The sequence below is a fragment of the Tripterygium wilfordii genome, chromosome 11 (genome assembly GCF_013401445.1).
Source record: "Tripterygium wilfordii isolate XIE 37 chromosome 11, ASM1340144v1, whole genome shotgun sequence".
NCBI lineage: Eukaryota > Viridiplantae > Streptophyta > Magnoliopsida > Celastrales > Celastraceae > Tripterygium > Tripterygium wilfordii.
This window is the reverse complement of record NC_052242.1, coordinates 947,801-964,905: the sequence shown is the minus strand read 5'-3', so window position 1 is coordinate 964,905 and position 17,105 is coordinate 947,801. Positions and strand designations below refer to the sequence as shown.

The 17,105-nt window shown below is 36.9% G+C and overlaps 2 protein-coding genes across 4 annotated transcripts; one reads left to right on the top strand and one right to left on the bottom strand.

Annotated features, from left to right (window-relative positions):
- Positions 1 to 497: 497 nt before the first annotated feature.
- On the top strand, positions 498 to 13,862 carry LOC120008993 (pre-mRNA-processing protein 40A). 2 transcript variants are annotated; one of them, XM_038859411.1, is made up of 28 exons: positions 498 to 653; positions 1,198 to 1,259; positions 1,490 to 1,807; positions 1,895 to 2,083; positions 2,936 to 3,009; positions 3,621 to 3,690; positions 4,789 to 4,841; positions 4,949 to 5,006; positions 5,108 to 5,427; positions 5,517 to 5,589; positions 5,765 to 5,863; positions 5,983 to 6,051; positions 6,308 to 6,385; positions 6,512 to 6,598; positions 6,705 to 6,739; positions 6,865 to 6,970; positions 8,796 to 8,876; positions 9,200 to 9,292; positions 9,387 to 9,440; positions 9,524 to 9,640; positions 9,735 to 9,833; positions 10,126 to 10,173; positions 10,246 to 10,338; positions 11,813 to 11,920; positions 12,014 to 12,078; positions 12,166 to 12,268; positions 13,185 to 13,484; positions 13,582 to 13,862. In XM_038859411.1, exons 2-28 carry the CDS (start codon positions 1,227 to 1,229, stop codon positions 13,717 to 13,719), a joined length of 2,961 nt encoding a protein of 986 aa, XP_038715339.1. In that variant the 5' UTR covers positions 498 to 653; positions 1,198 to 1,226; the 3' UTR covers positions 13,720 to 13,862. The 2 variants fall into 2 exon arrangements, with proteins under 2 accessions (XP_038715339.1, XP_038715338.1); XM_038859410.1 differs by having other exon boundaries at positions 5,726 to 5,863.
- Positions 13,863 to 14,375: 513 nt separating this feature from the next.
- Positions 14,376 to 16,335, bottom strand: LOC120008994. Of its 2 annotated transcripts, XM_038859414.1 has the most exons (4): positions 15,842 to 16,335; positions 15,667 to 15,772; positions 15,126 to 15,549; positions 14,376 to 14,962 (listed from the first exon to the last, which is right to left on the bottom strand). In XM_038859414.1, exons 1-4 carry the CDS (start codon positions 16,298 to 16,300, stop codon positions 14,959 to 14,961), a joined length of 993 nt encoding a protein of 330 aa, XP_038715342.1. In that variant the 5' UTR covers positions 16,301 to 16,335; the 3' UTR covers positions 14,376 to 14,958. The 2 variants fall into 2 exon arrangements, with proteins under 2 accessions (XP_038715342.1, XP_038715341.1); XM_038859413.1 differs by having other exon boundaries at positions 14,376 to 15,549.
- Between the last annotated feature and the right edge of the window lie 770 nt (positions 16,336 to 17,105).

The window sequence follows — 17,105 nt, the reverse complement described above, 5'->3', positions numbered from 1 at the left end:
TTATGTATGTGTAACGTTCGAAAACCTTTTGAGGTATTTTTCAAGTGGTACTCGCATCGTGAACTTGTCCCGCTTGTGGGATTTACTCCCATAAGCTTTGGTTAAGTGTTAATTGTGGTTAGGGTGGTATGCGCTAGTTTGACAGCTCGAGTTTAGGCTCACTCGACTGTAAAAAGTCCAAAAAAGATGTCAATACACATCAATCGTATTTTCATACCATTATTTTTAAGTAATCGTAAGAACCATTTATATTTAAGCAAATCATAACAATGAAAGATGCAAACCAACCCCTGAATATTAATTAATTCATCCCCTTAATACTGATTACTGGATACTTTGCTGAATTAGGCCCAATAAAGAGTCCAATGCACTCCATACAGGCCTAAAAGAGGAACAGCCCAGATTGAAGCTTATTTAAGCCCATATGGAGGACAATAGACCGGCCCATAAAAACGTTCACAACTTTCAAAATAGTTACAAAAAAAAAACATTCCGCTCTATTAGTCGAAACTTTCCTTCGTTGCATATTCAACTTTCCTAATATTCTCAACATATATATATATCATAGCTATAAAGCGTGAGTTCACATCGTCGACGACGAAGAAGAACCAGTAGTGCCGTGCTCAAACTTGAGTTTCGTTCGTTTATCGAAGGTACGCATTGAATCTTGTTTTTTTTTTTTGTAGGGTTTCGATTTGGTTTTTGTATCTGGAATTTTTTTAGGGTTTGAGTTTCGTTTTGATTTTGGCGAACCCGTAGAACAGGGTTCCAGCTTGTTTCAATTAAGATTTCCATACGATTAAGGCTCAGTTTCTTTTGACTTTGGTTCTTGTATGGAGTTGGTTCAAGTTTGTTTCGATTTAGGTTTTGGTAGGGATTGGGGTTTTTCAATTTCCGTTTCGATATGGAGTCAAAGCTCGAGTCTCATTTATTTTGATTCCTGTATTGATTTATGTTTATGGAGTAAAACTAAAATAATTTTAAGTGGAGTATTTGCTGTTTCTGTTATTCATTGTATTGCATGCTAAATGGATCAGGATACATAATGGATAAATTTTCTGATAGTCATTATTGTTAGCTTGCTTAGTTGGTTTACATACACTATGCAGGCTCATTCACTATTTTTGGACATTACCTAGTAAACTGTTATTGATTTTGTTCTGAAGCATTTGAAAATAACTTTGTGGTTTTCTGCAGCTGTTTGACTAGTTTGCGCATGTGTTGAAATGGCCAACAGCTCTCAGTCCTCTGGAGCACAGGTAGCAAATCTCTAGTTTTTTGTTTTTGTTTGCATCTATGATAACTTTGTGTTGATTACTTTTTATTAGAATTTGGACGTTTGACTTAATGTGGGTCTCTCAGTCCATCAAGTTTTGGTTCTTTATGTAGGCAGAGAATTTATTCTTTTCATCGTGATTGGTGATATTTTATTGGTTGCAACTTTATATGAATATTTACATGTGCATTATGTGCAAATGGAGCGCTGCAGTTTCGGCCAGTGTTTCCAGCACCACCAGCTGGCCAGCAGTTTTGGCCGGTTGGACAAGGCATGCCTTTCTCAAATGTCGGGATGCCAGCTGTTCCGAGTCAGCCGTTGCAGTTTTCTCAACCAAGTCAGCAATTACCGTCGCGCCCAGGTCAGCCTGGCCATGCACTACCTTCGTCACAGGGTATACCGATGCAGTATCTTCAACAAAATAGGCCGTTTTCTTCAGCTCCTCCACAGTCACAGCAAACTGGTCCCCCATTAGGCAATCACATGCCTGGCTTAGGTCCTACTGGGGTGCCTCTTTCTTCATCGTATACGGTCAGATATCACAACCTTCCGGCTTTTGCTTCTTGTGTGATTTGCTGGAGTATCTTGGCACTAACTCAATGCTTTTTGTTGTTTCAGTTTGCTCCATCTTATGGTCAGCCACAAAATCATGTTAGTTCATCATCCCAGTTCCAACCAATATCTCAAATGCATGCACCTTCTGTGGCTGCTGCGGGACAACCTTGGTTGCCTCTGGCGAACCATAGCGCATCGCATGCTGCACCACCACAGCTTACTGCGCAATCTTCGGCGTCTTTGTCAGAACCAGTTAGTCTCTCTATTGATATTTGATAGACACTATTTTCTTCTTTTATTTTTCCTGTTGTTTGACAGCCACATCTAGGTCTGACCTTCTATCATGCGATGCCAGTAAATGTTTCTTACTGAGACTTGTTATGTAATGATCTGCTTTTGGAGATCATAATTATTTTTCTCACTTTCGCAGTAACAATATTTTTTTTTTTGGGATAAGTTATATTATTGTAATGATTTTCTTGGTTATATAAGTTTCTTCAGAGCGGAATAATTAATTTCGTAAATTTACTTTCATTCAAAGAGCTCCCATGGGGACCATATAAGCACCCTCGTGGTCAAATCACAAGAATAGCCTCCCCATAATCTGGGGTTAAGATTATGCGCATGTGCCTTTTTTACAATCTATAATTAGTGGAGTCTTGTGCTGCGGGTTTGTCAGGGATTTTTCATGTAGTGATTAGAAGAATGTTGGTGGTGTTCCCTGTCATTGAAAGTTTTAGTAGTAACTGCAGATGGGTTTATATGCTTCCAATGAGCTACAATCTGAATTGTTAGTATATAATCATCAAGCTTCTCCACTTATCTACAGTTTGAATTTACGCAAAATTGTAAGTAAACAACTTGAACAGCTGGTTAGTGATAAACCCATAATGTAATCGAAATTTATATATGTTATCTGAAGTTTTCACAAGGTTCTGTTTACTTGCATATTACCCGTTTTCCGGTATTGTTATCTTGCCAACCCAACATTGTTTGTGATAAAGGCTATGGTGATAATGTTGTATTTCTTTGAAAAATGTTACCTGCTTGTTGTTGAATCTGTTTAACTGTAATTTTTGATTCTATATTTCAATTGGATCACAGGCATTAGATTCTTCTGGCCTTTCTCAACAATCCTCATCGGATTGGCAAGAGCATACATCTGCTGATGGAAGAAGGTACATTTTTGCTATTGCTGCAAATTTTACATTCATGATTGTGTTTGTGAAGGGTATCTTGTAATTTTCAATAATCCTCATTGGGTTTGCAAGAGCATACATCTGCTGACGGAAGAAGATACATTTTTGCTATTGCTGCAAATTTTACATTCATGATTGTCTTTTGTTAAGGGTAGTCTTGTAATTTTTATGATGTGGCATTGATTTTATTATTCTAAGAATTTGGGACAATTTTGTACTAAGTTATGAATATTGTGGTGAAAAAGGGGAAGTGTCATCTAGACGCACCCTGAATCTCTCTTTTCTTGCAAAATGATTACTCTCTCTCTCTCTCTTTAGTCTTATTTTTTATTTTAATTCCTCACTCACAAATACAACATGTTATTGGAGCTTTTTCAATTATAGAGGAGCTATTGAACCCACATCATATATATTACGAGACTACACTGACAGTTTTCTGCTAATTTGTTCAAAATGTTAACTTCCGTTAGTATAAAATAATAAAGTAGATTATGAAGTGTTACTTCTATTGCCAGTAAAATTTATTTGAACATCATATGATATTCCCCTATCCTTTTTCAACTGTTTTAAATGTCCATGGATGTTCACAGATATTATTACAATAAGAAAACAAAAGAATCTAGTTGGGAGAAGCCTTTGGAATTGATGACACCATTGGAGGTTAGCTGATCTAATTTTCTTTCGTAGCAATGTTGTTTTCTGTATTCTGCTAAATGTGATTGTGATTTAGTTGGTCTTTGTTCTCTATTATAAAGCCTTTCAATTTTCTTGCATGTTGACATTGCAGTAGCCCCTAAATATAGATCAATATTGTTTATTTGGATTTCTTCTTCTATGCATGTTTCTTTACTGGTTTGTAGATGTCTTGGGAACTTTGGAGAAAATTTACGATGTGCTCTCTTTGAAGATGGGCTTACACTTATTCAAGGCAGGCAATATATTGTATTAATATCTTTTGTATATATAGGACTTTTTCCAGTTGTTGGAAGTACTTAAAAATGCTGGGAATTTATTATGTTTAATCTCTTTTTGCAAGCCTCTGTTGAATAATCTTGGTGTAGATGTCTTATTTTTATTCAGTTTATTTTTTGTCTGGATGGAATTTCTTTTTGTTGTTTTCCCATGTTTACATCTATTTTATATTTTTATTCTTTTTTCACTTATGTTGTGATGTTTGTTTATATTTTTGTACCATCACTTGTTAAATTGTCTCTGTTTGGATCTTTTGCTGCATAGTGCATATTGACCTGTTTGGGCCTTCTTGTCGACTGTTGTATAGAATTACGAGTATTCTTTGCTTTCAGTGTGCCTTTCATACTCATGATATCGGAATTTTTATTCATTTTGCTATCTTGTCTGCTCTATTTCTGGAGGTGTAAAATTTTGTGACCGGCACACAAGGTATTGGAACTTGTGATTTCTTTTCTTGTTTGTGTATTTTAAAGTGTGCGGAAATCATATTCTCAAATTTTCAAATTGGATTTTTAATTTGCCCATTTACTATCCTTGTGTTGGCCATGATCCACTTATTTACTTGACCTGCTTTTATATTTATGATCCTTGAAATTTATCAGTTAGTGCTTGATGTTCACATTTTTTGCAACTATTTTCGCGGTTCATTTCACTACTCCGTTTTTGCCATGATCCACTTGTTTACTTGACTTGATTTCATATATATCATACTTGACTTATATTTTTGAGCTATTTTCATTAATTCATTTCACTATTCCATTTGATTTTCTGCTGTGGATCCTATAGAGAGCTGATGCATCGACAGTTTGGAAAGAGTTTACAACTGCAGAGGGAAGAAAGTGAGTTGTCGTTCTCTTCTCTTCTAAAGTTCACTTATGCTTTCACCTGAACTCTAGGGATGCTATCGTTATCTTTTGTATGATCGCTGTAAATGTGGCGTGTGCAGGTATTATTACAACAAAGTCACAAAGCAGTCTAAATGGACAATTCCTGAGGAACTGAAGGTGTATAACTGTGTGATCTTTAACCATTCTTGCTGCCACCTCAGCTGTGCTCTCCCGGGAGCTCCTGCATTTTAAGCTGATTTTTTAATGTATGCTTGCAGTTAGCTCGTGAACAGGCTGAACAAGTCACTAGCCAGGGAGCACAATCAGATATGGTTACAACTTCTCATGCCCCAGCTGCTGTGGCTGTTCCTGTTGGTGAAACATCTACTGCAGGAATCAGCTCAGCCACTAGCCCAGTTGCAGTTACATCTGTTGGGGCAGTTGCTAATCCTTCTGTGGCGGTAGCTACTGGATCAACCACTCCAGAGCCATACTCCACTGCAACGAGTGTTGCAGCAGTTCAAACCCCTGAGGCAACTTTGATTCCTTTATCCACTGGTGTTTCTTCTGCTTTGGTGAATGCCGATACAACACCAGTGTATGAGCTTCTTTCTTTTCTCATCTTTAAATGTGTTAATGATTTTGTTCTATATCATGTTCTGCCTTACATATATTCAACTTGTTCAGGAGTGGCTTTGATAAAACATCATCTCAAGATGCTACAAATTCTTTGGATGGATCTTTGACTCAGGATATTGAGGTATTTCTACTCTTCCTAGTGTTTCGACTTTCCCAAAAAGTACCATATAATCTGTCACAAATGAAATTTTGGAAAAAGAACACAAATCTGGCCTCTTCTTTCCTTCTTAGGGAGCCTTATGTATTTTAAATTCTAGTTTAGGGAGCCAGCTTTAATCGAGGAGTTTTACTCTCAGGAAGCCAAAAAGGTTGTAGTGGTTGCCGAACAAATCAATGCGACTCCTGTGGATGATAAAACATCTGATGATGAACCTCTAGTATATGCCAATAAACAGGTACCAACCAATTATTATTTGCCATTATGGGGTCTATTGACTCAAATTACTTGGCATAAGCATGCATGTCTTCTTGTGATTCATCTTTTCTTTTTTCCTTTAATGATCTGTTTACTTAGGAGGCGAAAAATGCATTCAAAGCACTACTGGAATCTGCAAATGTTCAGTCTGATTGGAACTGGGAGCAGGTAACTTCACTACTTGGCATTTTCCCCCTTGTTGTTTGAATACATACGAACATGTGGCCCAGTGTCAGAGTTGTAGGATTTGCAACATGGAGGCCACAAGTTCAATTCCTAGGAACAGCCTCCCCACATATTAGGTGGGGTAAGGTTTTGGCTATTCCCAACCCCGCCTACTATAGGAGCCTTGTGCACGAGAGTTGTTTACCTTTCCTGTTGTTTGAATGAACGCATTATGATTAATGTTGGAATTGTTTACCAGACAATGCGGGAGATCATTAATGATAAGAGATATGCAGCTCTAAAAACACTTGGTGAGCGAAAACAGGCATTCAATGAGGTAAACCTTAAATGTAATGGTACAGTTACAGGCATTTGATTGATTTTAGACTCATCCTATGGTTGTTGCTTAATTTTATTCAAACGCGGCAACAAGACTAAATACAATTTTCAATTTTGTTTCTAGTATTTGGGTCAAAAGAAAAAGATGGAGGCTGAGGAAAGGCGTATGAGGCAGAAAAAAGCTCGTGAAGAATTCACAAAGATGCTTGAAGTATGGTGATTGCAACAAATAATGTCTTTGCTTTTCCTGCCTCAAATTTTTTTTTCCTGACAGGTTACAGGTCTGATGTCTTTTTGGTGATTCAATTTTACTGCAGGAGTGCAAGGAGCTCACATCATCAATGAAATGGAGGTTTGAATTTCACATTGTTCTTGAGAAGTTTTGACTTTTGCTCTAATTACTCCATATCCAACAGTTATTGTTTTAGACAATACACAAACATTTCATACATTCTGATAACATTTTTGCTTAATCAGCAAAGCTGTAAGTTTGTTTGAAAATGATGAGCGATTCAAGGCAGTTGAAAGAGTGAGAGACAGGGAGGATCTTTATGAGAACTACTTGGTAGAACTTGAGAGGAAGGTAAGAATCTGATGTGTCTGTATTTCATTTGCTCAGCGTTGACCTTACGTGCACAGATATAAACTTCACCGTATGTCAGATGGGCAGAGGTTTTGGTCTCTTTTCCATTATTCTCTTCAGATTTGTTATCATTACCAGTTTTTTTGTTGAATTCTTTATTCTGAAGCCTTTTTGGGTGTGTTTGTGCACGTGTCTATTGTGAAATAATATTGGTGCATTGGAGGTATATAATTGTGCATTTAAATCAAATCTAGATTAATATTCTAGGGGTAACTTGTAGCCTAGCGGTAACGTTTCTTCAGCGCAATCAGGTTTAAATCTGGAAACAGTCTCTTGGCGGTGGAGTAAGGCTTCATACATCTTTCCCTGTGCTTGTACATGGGATTTTTTTAGCCTTTTAGATTGTATATTGTACTTTAAAACTTCTCTTTCATATACCAGTATCATTTCTTCTGGTGCTTTCTGATATTTTGAAGTCAAAAAGTGAATACATATGTAGGTTCCCTCTTCAGGAGCAATACTGTTGTTACAGAGTCGCGAGATGCACAAAGTTAAAAATTGTTACTAGAAACCCCGATGTGTTTTTGATGTATGGATTCTCAACTTTTCTGTTCTTTTGTGAGTGGGAAAGAGCTTATTGCAGGACCAAAAAAAAAGAAAGGGCGCGGTGGGGGTGCCGCCTGAATTATGTGGTGGAGAGCAAAAACAGAGAAAAGAAAACAAAATACTCAATTGCATTTCATAAGTTATTATCACTATATCAAGAAAACCACAATCTCAAATCCTGAACCATTCATCTAGAGCTCTTCCTAACTGAGTCTCAAATTTTCATTTTTTACCTTTTCCCCCTTTGTTTTGATGATGGGTGGATTGTTCTTTTGTTTCTTATCAATTTTGTTTTAAGAAAAAAGTTTTTGTTTGTTGGTGATCCTTCAGGCTTGGGAAGTTTGTTGATGGACTCCATTCTACCGTGCCATCCAACGACCAAATTACTCACAAAAGTCAAAACAGTACATAATATTTACTTTGCTGAAGATGTATGCTAGTGACAACTTAAGCTGATGTTCCACTTTGTGAGTAGTTTTGTTTACGGAGTTGGTAGAATGGCCCATCTTAGTTATTAATCTTCTGGCACGCTGTAGAAGTCAATATGGGGAAATGACTGAGGCCACTAATGCTGTGTGTTTCGTAGCCCTGCCTTAGACCTCATTGCATGTTTGCCATTTATTCATATTGTTGTTTGGACACTCACAAAATAAACATCTGATAAGAAGCATACATTTCATGCATGTCGGGAACGTTTGGATTTTGACCTCTGGAGTTAGTAACGCAAACAATCTTCAATTGTTCATTTACTAGCAAAATTAGTTTCATGTCAAAGCTACTGCTGATTGCTGATTTTCTGTCTGAATGCGATATGTGAAGAGCTGTTATTTTGGCTATGTGCAATTAAATCATCCACTCGTTCGAAACTAAAATAGTGGCATTTGTCAGCATTTATTCTTCTTGTTGTGTTTGCATTTGGCTTATTGTGATTGCTATGCTTATAGATTTGTTCTGGTGCTATACGCGTCATTTGATGGAGACGGGAAACTTTAAGTGGAAAATGCTTATGAAATGTTCATATTTATTTTTGTTTTTCTGTTCCATGCATCGTGTTGTTCATAAATATATTCTGGAAATTTTTAATAGCAGTGTTGTTGTCATTCTTCCATGCTGTTTGCAGTTGGAAGTCATTTTTGTTTTACGTTACCTGCGCTCTATATGTGCATGCCACACCTATGTAAAGTTTTAAACAGCCCTTTGTTTCGATGAATGAACCCAGGAAAAGGAAAATGCTGCAGAAGACCATAGGCGTAATGTAGCAGAATACAGAGAGTTTTTGGAATCTTGTGACTTTATTAAGGTAAAATTTTGAAAAGTGAAGTGTATAAACATTTTTTATTGCCATCAGTTGAGTTACCTGTTGTTGTGGCGGGGGAACACTCCTCCGTTGCATTCCCAAACTGGTTAAAGGCAGTATTCAATTGCGAATGTCTACACACCAGGAGAATCTGCATTCTAAGCGTTCTAAGCAAGATGTGGCATTTTTTTGACAGCTACAGGGCTCATTTCCTGGATATATTATAAGTAGCACAACGTCTGGACTTCTTTTTTTGGCAGCTACAGGGCTCATTTCCTGGATATATTATAAGTAGCACAATGGCTTCACTTGTCTTCTGTTTGTAGGTGAGTAGCCAATGGAGAAAAGTCCTAGATCGCTTGGAGGATGATGAAAGGTGTTTGCGTCTTGAGAAAATTGACCGTTTGATGATTTTCCAGGTATAATTCAAAACTCTTAACAGTTCTATTTGGTTTTGTGTATTGGAGCTGTATGCCGAATTGTGAATGTGGTCTTTGTCTTTGTTGTTGTTAGGATTATATTCGGGATCTGGAGAAGGAAGAAGAGGAACAAAAAAAGATACAGAAGGTATGATCCTTGGGCTAATTATGCTTGACTATTTTGCTTTTTTCCTTCAGATTTTGTTAATGCCTTCATTTGACTGAAATAAGGATAAACTGAGGCGGATTGAGCGCAAAAATCGAGATGCTTTCCGCAGTTTAATGGAAGAACATGTTGCTAGTGGCACTCTTACGGCTAAAACTCGCTGGCATGAATATTGTTTGAAGGTGCTAAATCTATGCTATATACTTGAGAATTATAATAATTTTTTGACGAAGGATGCTGTCAATTTATTTTATATGTTCCCTCTTTGGATTGCAGGTTAGGGATTTACCTCAGTATCAGGCTGTTGCATCAAACACCTCAGGCTCAACACCAAAAGAGTTGTTTGAGGAAGTTACTGAAGACTTAGATAAACAGGTGGCTGAATTTCGTTCATCCTGTTAGAAAACTTCTTGCTTCAGTATTATCAATTTATGTAAGTATATATGTTTTGTTATTGAAGAAAAGATTTGACGGCAAGTTTCTGGCATGATAGCAAGACTCTGACCAGTGAAGTTGTCTGATGTGTTTTGTTGTGTCTTGTGTGTGTGCTTTAGCAATCCTAATTTTTTCATATTTATGAGTTTTTAGACAAACTTGCTTTTAGAAGCTGAATTATGCAAATTCGGATGCTAGATATGTAACTCATTCTTTTTTTGCTTATTTGCAGTTTCATGATGACAAAACTCGTATAAAAGATTCAATGAAGTCAGGGAAGGTAATACAGTGAATCTTGTGCCTTGTAGCTTTGCTTTGCAAAATTTATATGTTGTAAATTTTTTTTTTGCAGGCTACCTTGTTGTCCTCGTGGTCATTTGAAGATTTCAAAACTGCTATTATGGAGGATGTTGGTTTACCGGCAATATCAGATAATAACTTAAAGGTATTCTGGAGCAGTCATTATTAGTTTAATATTTTTCTCGTTTCTTTAATGGAATAACTTGACCCGATTTTAGGTGTGGTCCGTTTTTAGCTATACATAGATTTTCACAAATCAACTGCCCCAAGCTAATTATTGGGGATCTTTCTTCACAATAATTGTGATGATAATCATGATAGAGAAAATGCCAATTCAAATTGAATTGATTCAAAATGATGTTACTGCATGGATCGGGCTTAGAAACTCTCCCATTTTTATTCATTAAATAATATTTCATTTGAATTACTTGAACGTTCTGTTTTAAATTGTCAAGCTCAAGTTGCAAATATTTAGTTACCGAGATCTGATTATAAGTTATAAACTGGTAAAATGAATATGAAGAATAATTCGCAATTTGAAGAGCTGTTCCTAAAGGGCCCAAGTAATTCCTACTTAAAATTATAGGATCGCTTAGTTTAATACATTTTATGGTTTACAAAATAAATAAATGTAATTGTTGCAATGCTAGTCTTTAAAATATACTTGTGGGTCTGTGATCTGTGGGTACATTTACTTAGGTTTGTGGCTTTTGAAATAAATTACTGTGGTTAATGAAGGTAAATGAGCTTTTAGCCAGATGAAAGACTAAAATGTTATCTTGCACAGTTTTAAGTCTGAAAGATGGAAACCTGAAAAACTGTCTAGGTTTAGATCTTTCGTGATTTCTCGTTTTATATTATAGTTGAAAATTTTGGATTGGCAGCCACCTTTTCAGCTTGTTAAGAAAAGAGTTCTTTGTGGTCAGATCATATACCAGTTGTTTAGAAAGGCTTTATTGAATTGATGTTCAAACTGGAATTTGTCAAGGCTTTGATGAATTTCTTTAACTGGCCTAAGGGCCTTTGGGTTTTGTGGTGTTTGTGTAAACTAAGTTATCTAATTATAGAGACATGTAGGCTGGGAAATTGTGGGAGGCATCTGTGTTATTTGCGCAGAGTAGGTGTTTTAGATGGGAGTGGGGTGGATTACTGAAACCGGAATTCAACTTGAACTTTGATCAAAGGTTGCCTTTGCAGTTGACCACGTCAAATGAATGGACTACTTTAGACAGTATACAACCTTTTTTTTACTGATTCAATTCTCTCCGTATATTACTACGTAAGGGATGACCAAGAGCAAGAGGCTGTGGGCCATCTCTTACCTCATTTATTCAAGCATCGGCATATTTTTGAGACCTCTTTGGCATAATTGGTCGATTCTACTTTGTCTTTAACTATTGAAAAGAAGTCCACCACCTTGCCGATATATTATGCATATAAGCCATTGGAGGTGCCTATTATTATATTAACTCATTAACTAAAGCTGAAATCTCGCCTTTGTATCGAGTATGACTTCATTTCCAATAGATTACATATATTTCTCTAGGCTTCTTAATGAATGTTTACTAATCATCTTGAGATACCATATCCGAAGTCCTTGATTGTAAATTTATTTGAAGCTTGTATATGAGGATCTACTTGAGAGAGCGAGGGAGAAGGAAGAGAAAGAAGCTAAAAAACGTCAACGCCTTGCTGATGAATTCACTAATTTATTGCACTCATATAAGGTATCACAACTGTTTTTTGGTATTATCCGATATTTTCCTTCAAAGCTGGGCCTTTGCATTCACTTCTAGTAATAACTGTTTTCCACCTTGTAGGAAATTACTGCATCTTCTATTTGGGAGGAGTGTGTGTCACTTTTTGAAGAGAGCCAAGAATACAGGTTTGCATTCTGTATGCCCTCAAAACTAGTGTTACTGCTGAAAGTTTTCCATTAACCATGGCGTTTTCACTCTTGCACTTTTGTCAGATCAATTGGGGAAGAGAGCTTTAGGAGAGAGATTTTTGAAAAATACATTTCACACCTACAGGAGAAGGCTAAAGAGAAGGAACGCAAACGGGAGGAGGACAAGGTACTTAAATGTTGTTAGCCTATCTGACTGTCTTAGTAAATCAATTGAATTTTATGTTAGAGATTGCCCATTCATTGCATATCGTTGTTAGATCAATGATTTGGAAGACACAGTTCTCCAATTATTTCAGAAAGAAATTATTTGGATAAGTTCAGAATGTCATGATATAACATGATATGATTGTTGTTCTTATTAGGTGACTGGATTTCTGGTATATATCGCTTGATGCAGAAGGTTTATAGTTCGAATTTGATATGTAACCAATTAATTTTGTGGGAAAATGTAAATACTTGTTTGTACATGTCACAGTACCTTATGTAGCCTTCAAAATACTGGAGCTGCTTGTTATGAACATGAATTTTCTTGTGGCATCTTTCCCTTTTGATTGCCAGGGCCAGGACCTCGTCAAGATGACCACAACTGGAGGTTCTCTATTCCTTGAAAATTTTCTCCATTTGTTAATGACAATTTTTCCCATGGAAATTCCTTTTTTTAGTTGTAATCTTAGCTCTGTTTATCTTGAAAATTTGACCTGGCTGGTGTTGTATCTGCTATTCAAGGTTTTCTGAAATTTTGGATCTTGTACTGCTTGCTCCCACATCTTTAAGGCCATCTTTTTCTGAGATGTGTCCTTGCCCCTCATGTGGAACTATCTTCTTTGATGCATGCATAGCATCATGCCCATGTATTCCATGTAGATTGGGAAAAACAGGAAAGGGCTGGTGTTAAGGTGGTAGGTAATCTTTAGACTTTACCTATTCATCCGAGCCCTTGGGTTTGGAAGAGATACCCTTAAAACTAGTTTTTACTTGTTTGGGCTTGTCCTTGGTGTGGTTATATACTCATTCCTGTTCTATTGAATTACCTTTCTAAATTAAAAAAGAGCTCACTCTTTCTTTTTGGTTACTTTTTGCAGGCTAGAAAAGAGAAAGAGAAAGAGGAGAAGGAAAAACGGAAAGAGAAAGAAAGAAAGGAGAAAGAACATGAAAGAGAAAAGGTGAAGGAACGTACAAAAAGGGATGAGACAGACAGTGAGAACGTTGATGTGGTGGATGATTATGGCCATAAAGAAGACAAAAAGAGGGAAAAGGACAAAGATAGGAAACACCGGAAACGACATCAAAGTGCTACTGATGATGTGAGTTCTGATAGGGATGAGCGAGAAGATTCTAAAAGATCACGCAGACATGGCAGTGACCGTAAGAAATCAAGAAAGGTATTTGAATCTACTGTTGAGTGATATATTATGATTTGCTTGTGCAGAGCTTAATTTATATTGGAAATTATGAAATTCTCCTTATTCGTCTTTGCAGCATGCATACACACCTGAATCAGATAGCGAAAGCCGTCATAAAAGGCACAAAAAGGATCACCGGGATGGTTCCCGTAGAAATGGGGGTCATGATGAGCTAGAAGATGGGGAGCTTGGCGAGGATGGTGAAATCCACTAGTGTCTTTGTAGTCCCATATTTACAGATTGCTAAACCATGTTGCATTTAGTATATACAAGTAATTTGGAGTTTTATCAACTGGGAATGCTGGGCATGGTGCTCAAAACAATTTTCTTTCAATGCATTTGACTTGTTCATTTTGATTGCTTCTTCTGATGGGATGTTTGGAGGATGACCTTTTTGATCCTGGTGCATCGTTAGGCTTGTTATGTGGAATAATTGAGTCCGACATATATCCCAGCATCAATGTCACAAGCTGATGGTTATTCCATGGAAAACATCGGGGTCTGGTCTTTTTTAAAAGTTAAGCTAAGAATAGGGGTGGGTTTGAACCTTGGTCTCAAGGACCCAAATATAGGACGAGCCAGATGACCACTATGGATAGTGATGATTCCCTAAATCGGGGTCTTGATATGAGGAAATTATGTCAGATTTAATTTGGGTATTTTCTTGCTCGGGCAAAAGAATCCATATATTTGATATTTGACACTATTATCATCTTTCAATGATATTTTATGTTTTTAGATGCTAATTTCTATATGATTTCTTTTATAATGTCGGACTTCTGCAAGCAGATTTAATGGTTAACTTCAGAGGAAGCTCAGCCCATTATGGAGAGAGATTCCTATTGATTCCACTCTGATGGTATGGCCTCCAAAAAACGCTTGCTTGCTTTCTTTTATGATGTGAATTCCTTTTCTGAACTTCCTGAGAAATTACTAAATCAGATTGAACTAGAAAAACTATGATATTGTTTGAATGAGTATATCAATGTATAGCTGTCATGTCTGGTAAGTCCAAAGGCATGTGCTTGGGGACAAAATGCTACTTTCACACTAAACTCGAAGATTAGATGACCAATTGTTCTAGTATTTGGAATTGGTTTGTTTTCATATCACTTTCGACTCATCTGTCTTTTTAACTAGTATAGAAAGGTTGGACTCCATTCTACTAATGAACCCTTTTTGCCCAGTGTGTTACACACACTAGAGCAACAAAATGACAAGGAATCTTAAGAAAGCAATTGTGGCCAAATGAGTTCGCGAGTGTCGGTATGTACTGCAGAGAGCATTTTTCTTTCTGCAAGTATGCATGAAATCAACAACTCTTCATGTCTGGTTTCTAGAAAGTGAAAATGGTGTAGATCAAGCCATAATGATTGTCCTGTCTTCTAGGAAAGATAGGAAGGAAGAAGTGTCTACCGTTTTGCTATCACCCAACCCCACAAATTAGCATGCTTTACCTGATAGAGATGAATGAATTGAATAACAGTAAGTCAGTGAATGGGAGTAATGAAACTAGAGATTGCTTAATATGTATTTTTATCCAAAAAGTCTACTATTTCAACAACAATTTCATTCTTGGTCTCTTCGAAGATTGCATCTGCGATCTTTAATCCTATATACCTTCTTTGTTGCTCAAAATTACTCCATTCCTGTGCTGAACCTTGGAATTCAAAGTCTAATAGTTGCAGTAAGTTCGTTTCATCCGCGGATAGTTTTTCCCATAACTTTATTTTGTCACAAATGAGCTTTCCAAGCTCTTCATATCCCAGATATTGTTTGTGACGTCCTTGCATCTTGGACACATGGGTCTTTATAATCTCCCTCACACAGTCGAACAGTAGCTGTCTTTTTGGCTGCAACACCTTTTTGGATTTTAACAACTGAGAAGAGGAACTAGATTGGACTCCTTTACAACTTGGCTTCTGTTGCTCTGAGTGGATAAAAAATTTCCAAATAGAAGCTGATAAGATGGCTTCTTCTGTAATTTTTGTTTTTGACGAATTGTCTTGTTTTTTGGTACTGAAGTCCTTTTTTGCTGGTTTATCTATCATAAATGGTTGATCAAGATTTTCTGATTAGTGAGTAATTAGGCTAACAATAAACTTACTAGCAGTCTATTGCCAATAGAAGTACTTAATCTACTGGCGATAAAACTACTTACTGTGGTGATGTGGAGAAGCACCATGAAATGATCCCTCTGCTAGTACTGATACGGGGCTTAGTTGCATACTGTTGCATCCCCATAGAAGCTTTTTTCCTATCACATCCTGTTAACTTGGCGAGTGAGAAAAGTAACTTGAAATTAGAAAAGAAGGTTTTTGATTATTCTTTTTTACCTGTTTCCCACTGTATGGTTTCTTAGGCTGTGAAGTTTCTGCTGTACACAAGGTATGATCTTCTCGCAATGAAGTTGGAGTTTCTTCTTCATCGCTCGCAGAACATGAATTGAAAACTGTTGAGCTGCTAGCAGTGGAAAAGTTATCTGATTCAGCAACTTGGGCTGTGGTGGGTACGCCAAACTTTCCTTCCCCATTGTCAGGTTTTCTAATTACTAATCTCAAATTAATAGAAGTAAGCTTATTATATACACCTCTCAATACCTTAGGACAGTGTGAATTGCTCTTTCTTCTGATCTTGTTTGAGTCACTACTGCATGATCTCTTTAAAGACTTGCGCGCACTGTTGTTCCTCTGAAGCCTTTTTTCTGTAAGGTAATCCTCTAGGACAAAAGGCTCTTGTTCCTCTTTGAGGAATTCTCCAAGTTTAACTGGTTTTAGGCTTGTAGAAGTTGCCATTAGAGCAGAGTGATTGGAGAGGCTTTCAATGAAGTTGGGTTGCTGACAATATAAGCGGTAGCAAGAAGGAGGTGGTGGTGGACCTGGTGGTGCAGATCAATTAAATGGGAGAAACAAAACACATCTGTCAGTATGTGACAGAATTGGGTATTGAAGGGAATTGGAAAGAAAGCATTTCAGTCGAAACTCAGAAACAATCTCTAGCTTGTATTTGTATATATAGCTTCAACTGCTGAGAGTCCCGGAGACTGCCTGGACAACATATTGGTAATTTGCCTTTTCTTAAATCGAGTGTCTTGTCTTCTATTTCAGCCTTGTCGTATGCTGATTTTTGTTTTCATCTCCACGACACTGCATATAGATTGAGAGGCAGATGGAATGTTGACATGATTTGTTTCCTTCTATAATTAGATTCCACTCTCTCTCTCTCTCTCTCGTTTGCTAGCTTTATTCCTAAATCCTAATGGACAGAAGAAAAGGAGGATGCGTGGCTTTTGCTTAAAGCAGGGTTTTCATTCATGGCAATCCACTTTCTTCATTTTCGTTCGTATTTATGGAATGAAACACGTGGGTCCCCACGAATGAAAATGCATCAACAATGGGAGAATTAGAAGATTTCATGTTTAGATTATTTGTGGGGCATAAGATTTTGATTAAATATTTTATTTCCCTCCCATTAATTTCCTGATTTCCTGCAAAATTGTTTGTCAATTTTAGAAAAGAAATAAAGTTAGAGAAGAACATTACCTGTGATTCGTTTAAATATTATTATGTAATTCAGTAATTGGGTTGGTAGGTAGGTATT

What these genes read in the sequence shown, in the direction of transcription:
- LOC120008994 (XM_038859413.1), bottom strand. Translation starts at nt 16,300, where the DNA reads ATGGCAACTTCTACAAGCCTAAAACCAGTTAAACTTGGAGAATTCCTC. An exon ending in AACCATACAGTGGGAAACAG is followed by an intron (nt 15,773 to 15,841) that starts GTAAAAAAGAAT and finishes CCAAGTTAACAG; the next exon opens with GATGTGATAGGAAAAAAGCT. An exon ending in TGCTTCTCCACATCACCACA is followed by an intron (nt 15,550 to 15,666) that starts GTAAGTAGTTTT and finishes CATTTATGATAG; the next exon opens with ATAAACCAGCAAAAAAGGAC.
- LOC120008993 (XM_038859410.1), top strand. Translation starts at nt 1,227, where the DNA reads ATGGCCAACAGCTCTCAGTCCTCTGGAGCACAG. An exon ending in AACAAAAAAAGATACAGAAG is followed by an intron (nt 9,441 to 9,523) that starts GTATGATCCTTG and finishes GACTGAAATAAG; the next exon opens with GATAAACTGAGGCGGATTGA. An exon ending in CTGAAGACTTAGATAAACAG is followed by an intron (nt 9,834 to 10,125) that starts GTGGCTGAATTT and finishes GCTTATTTGCAG; the next exon opens with TTTCATGATGACAAAACTCG.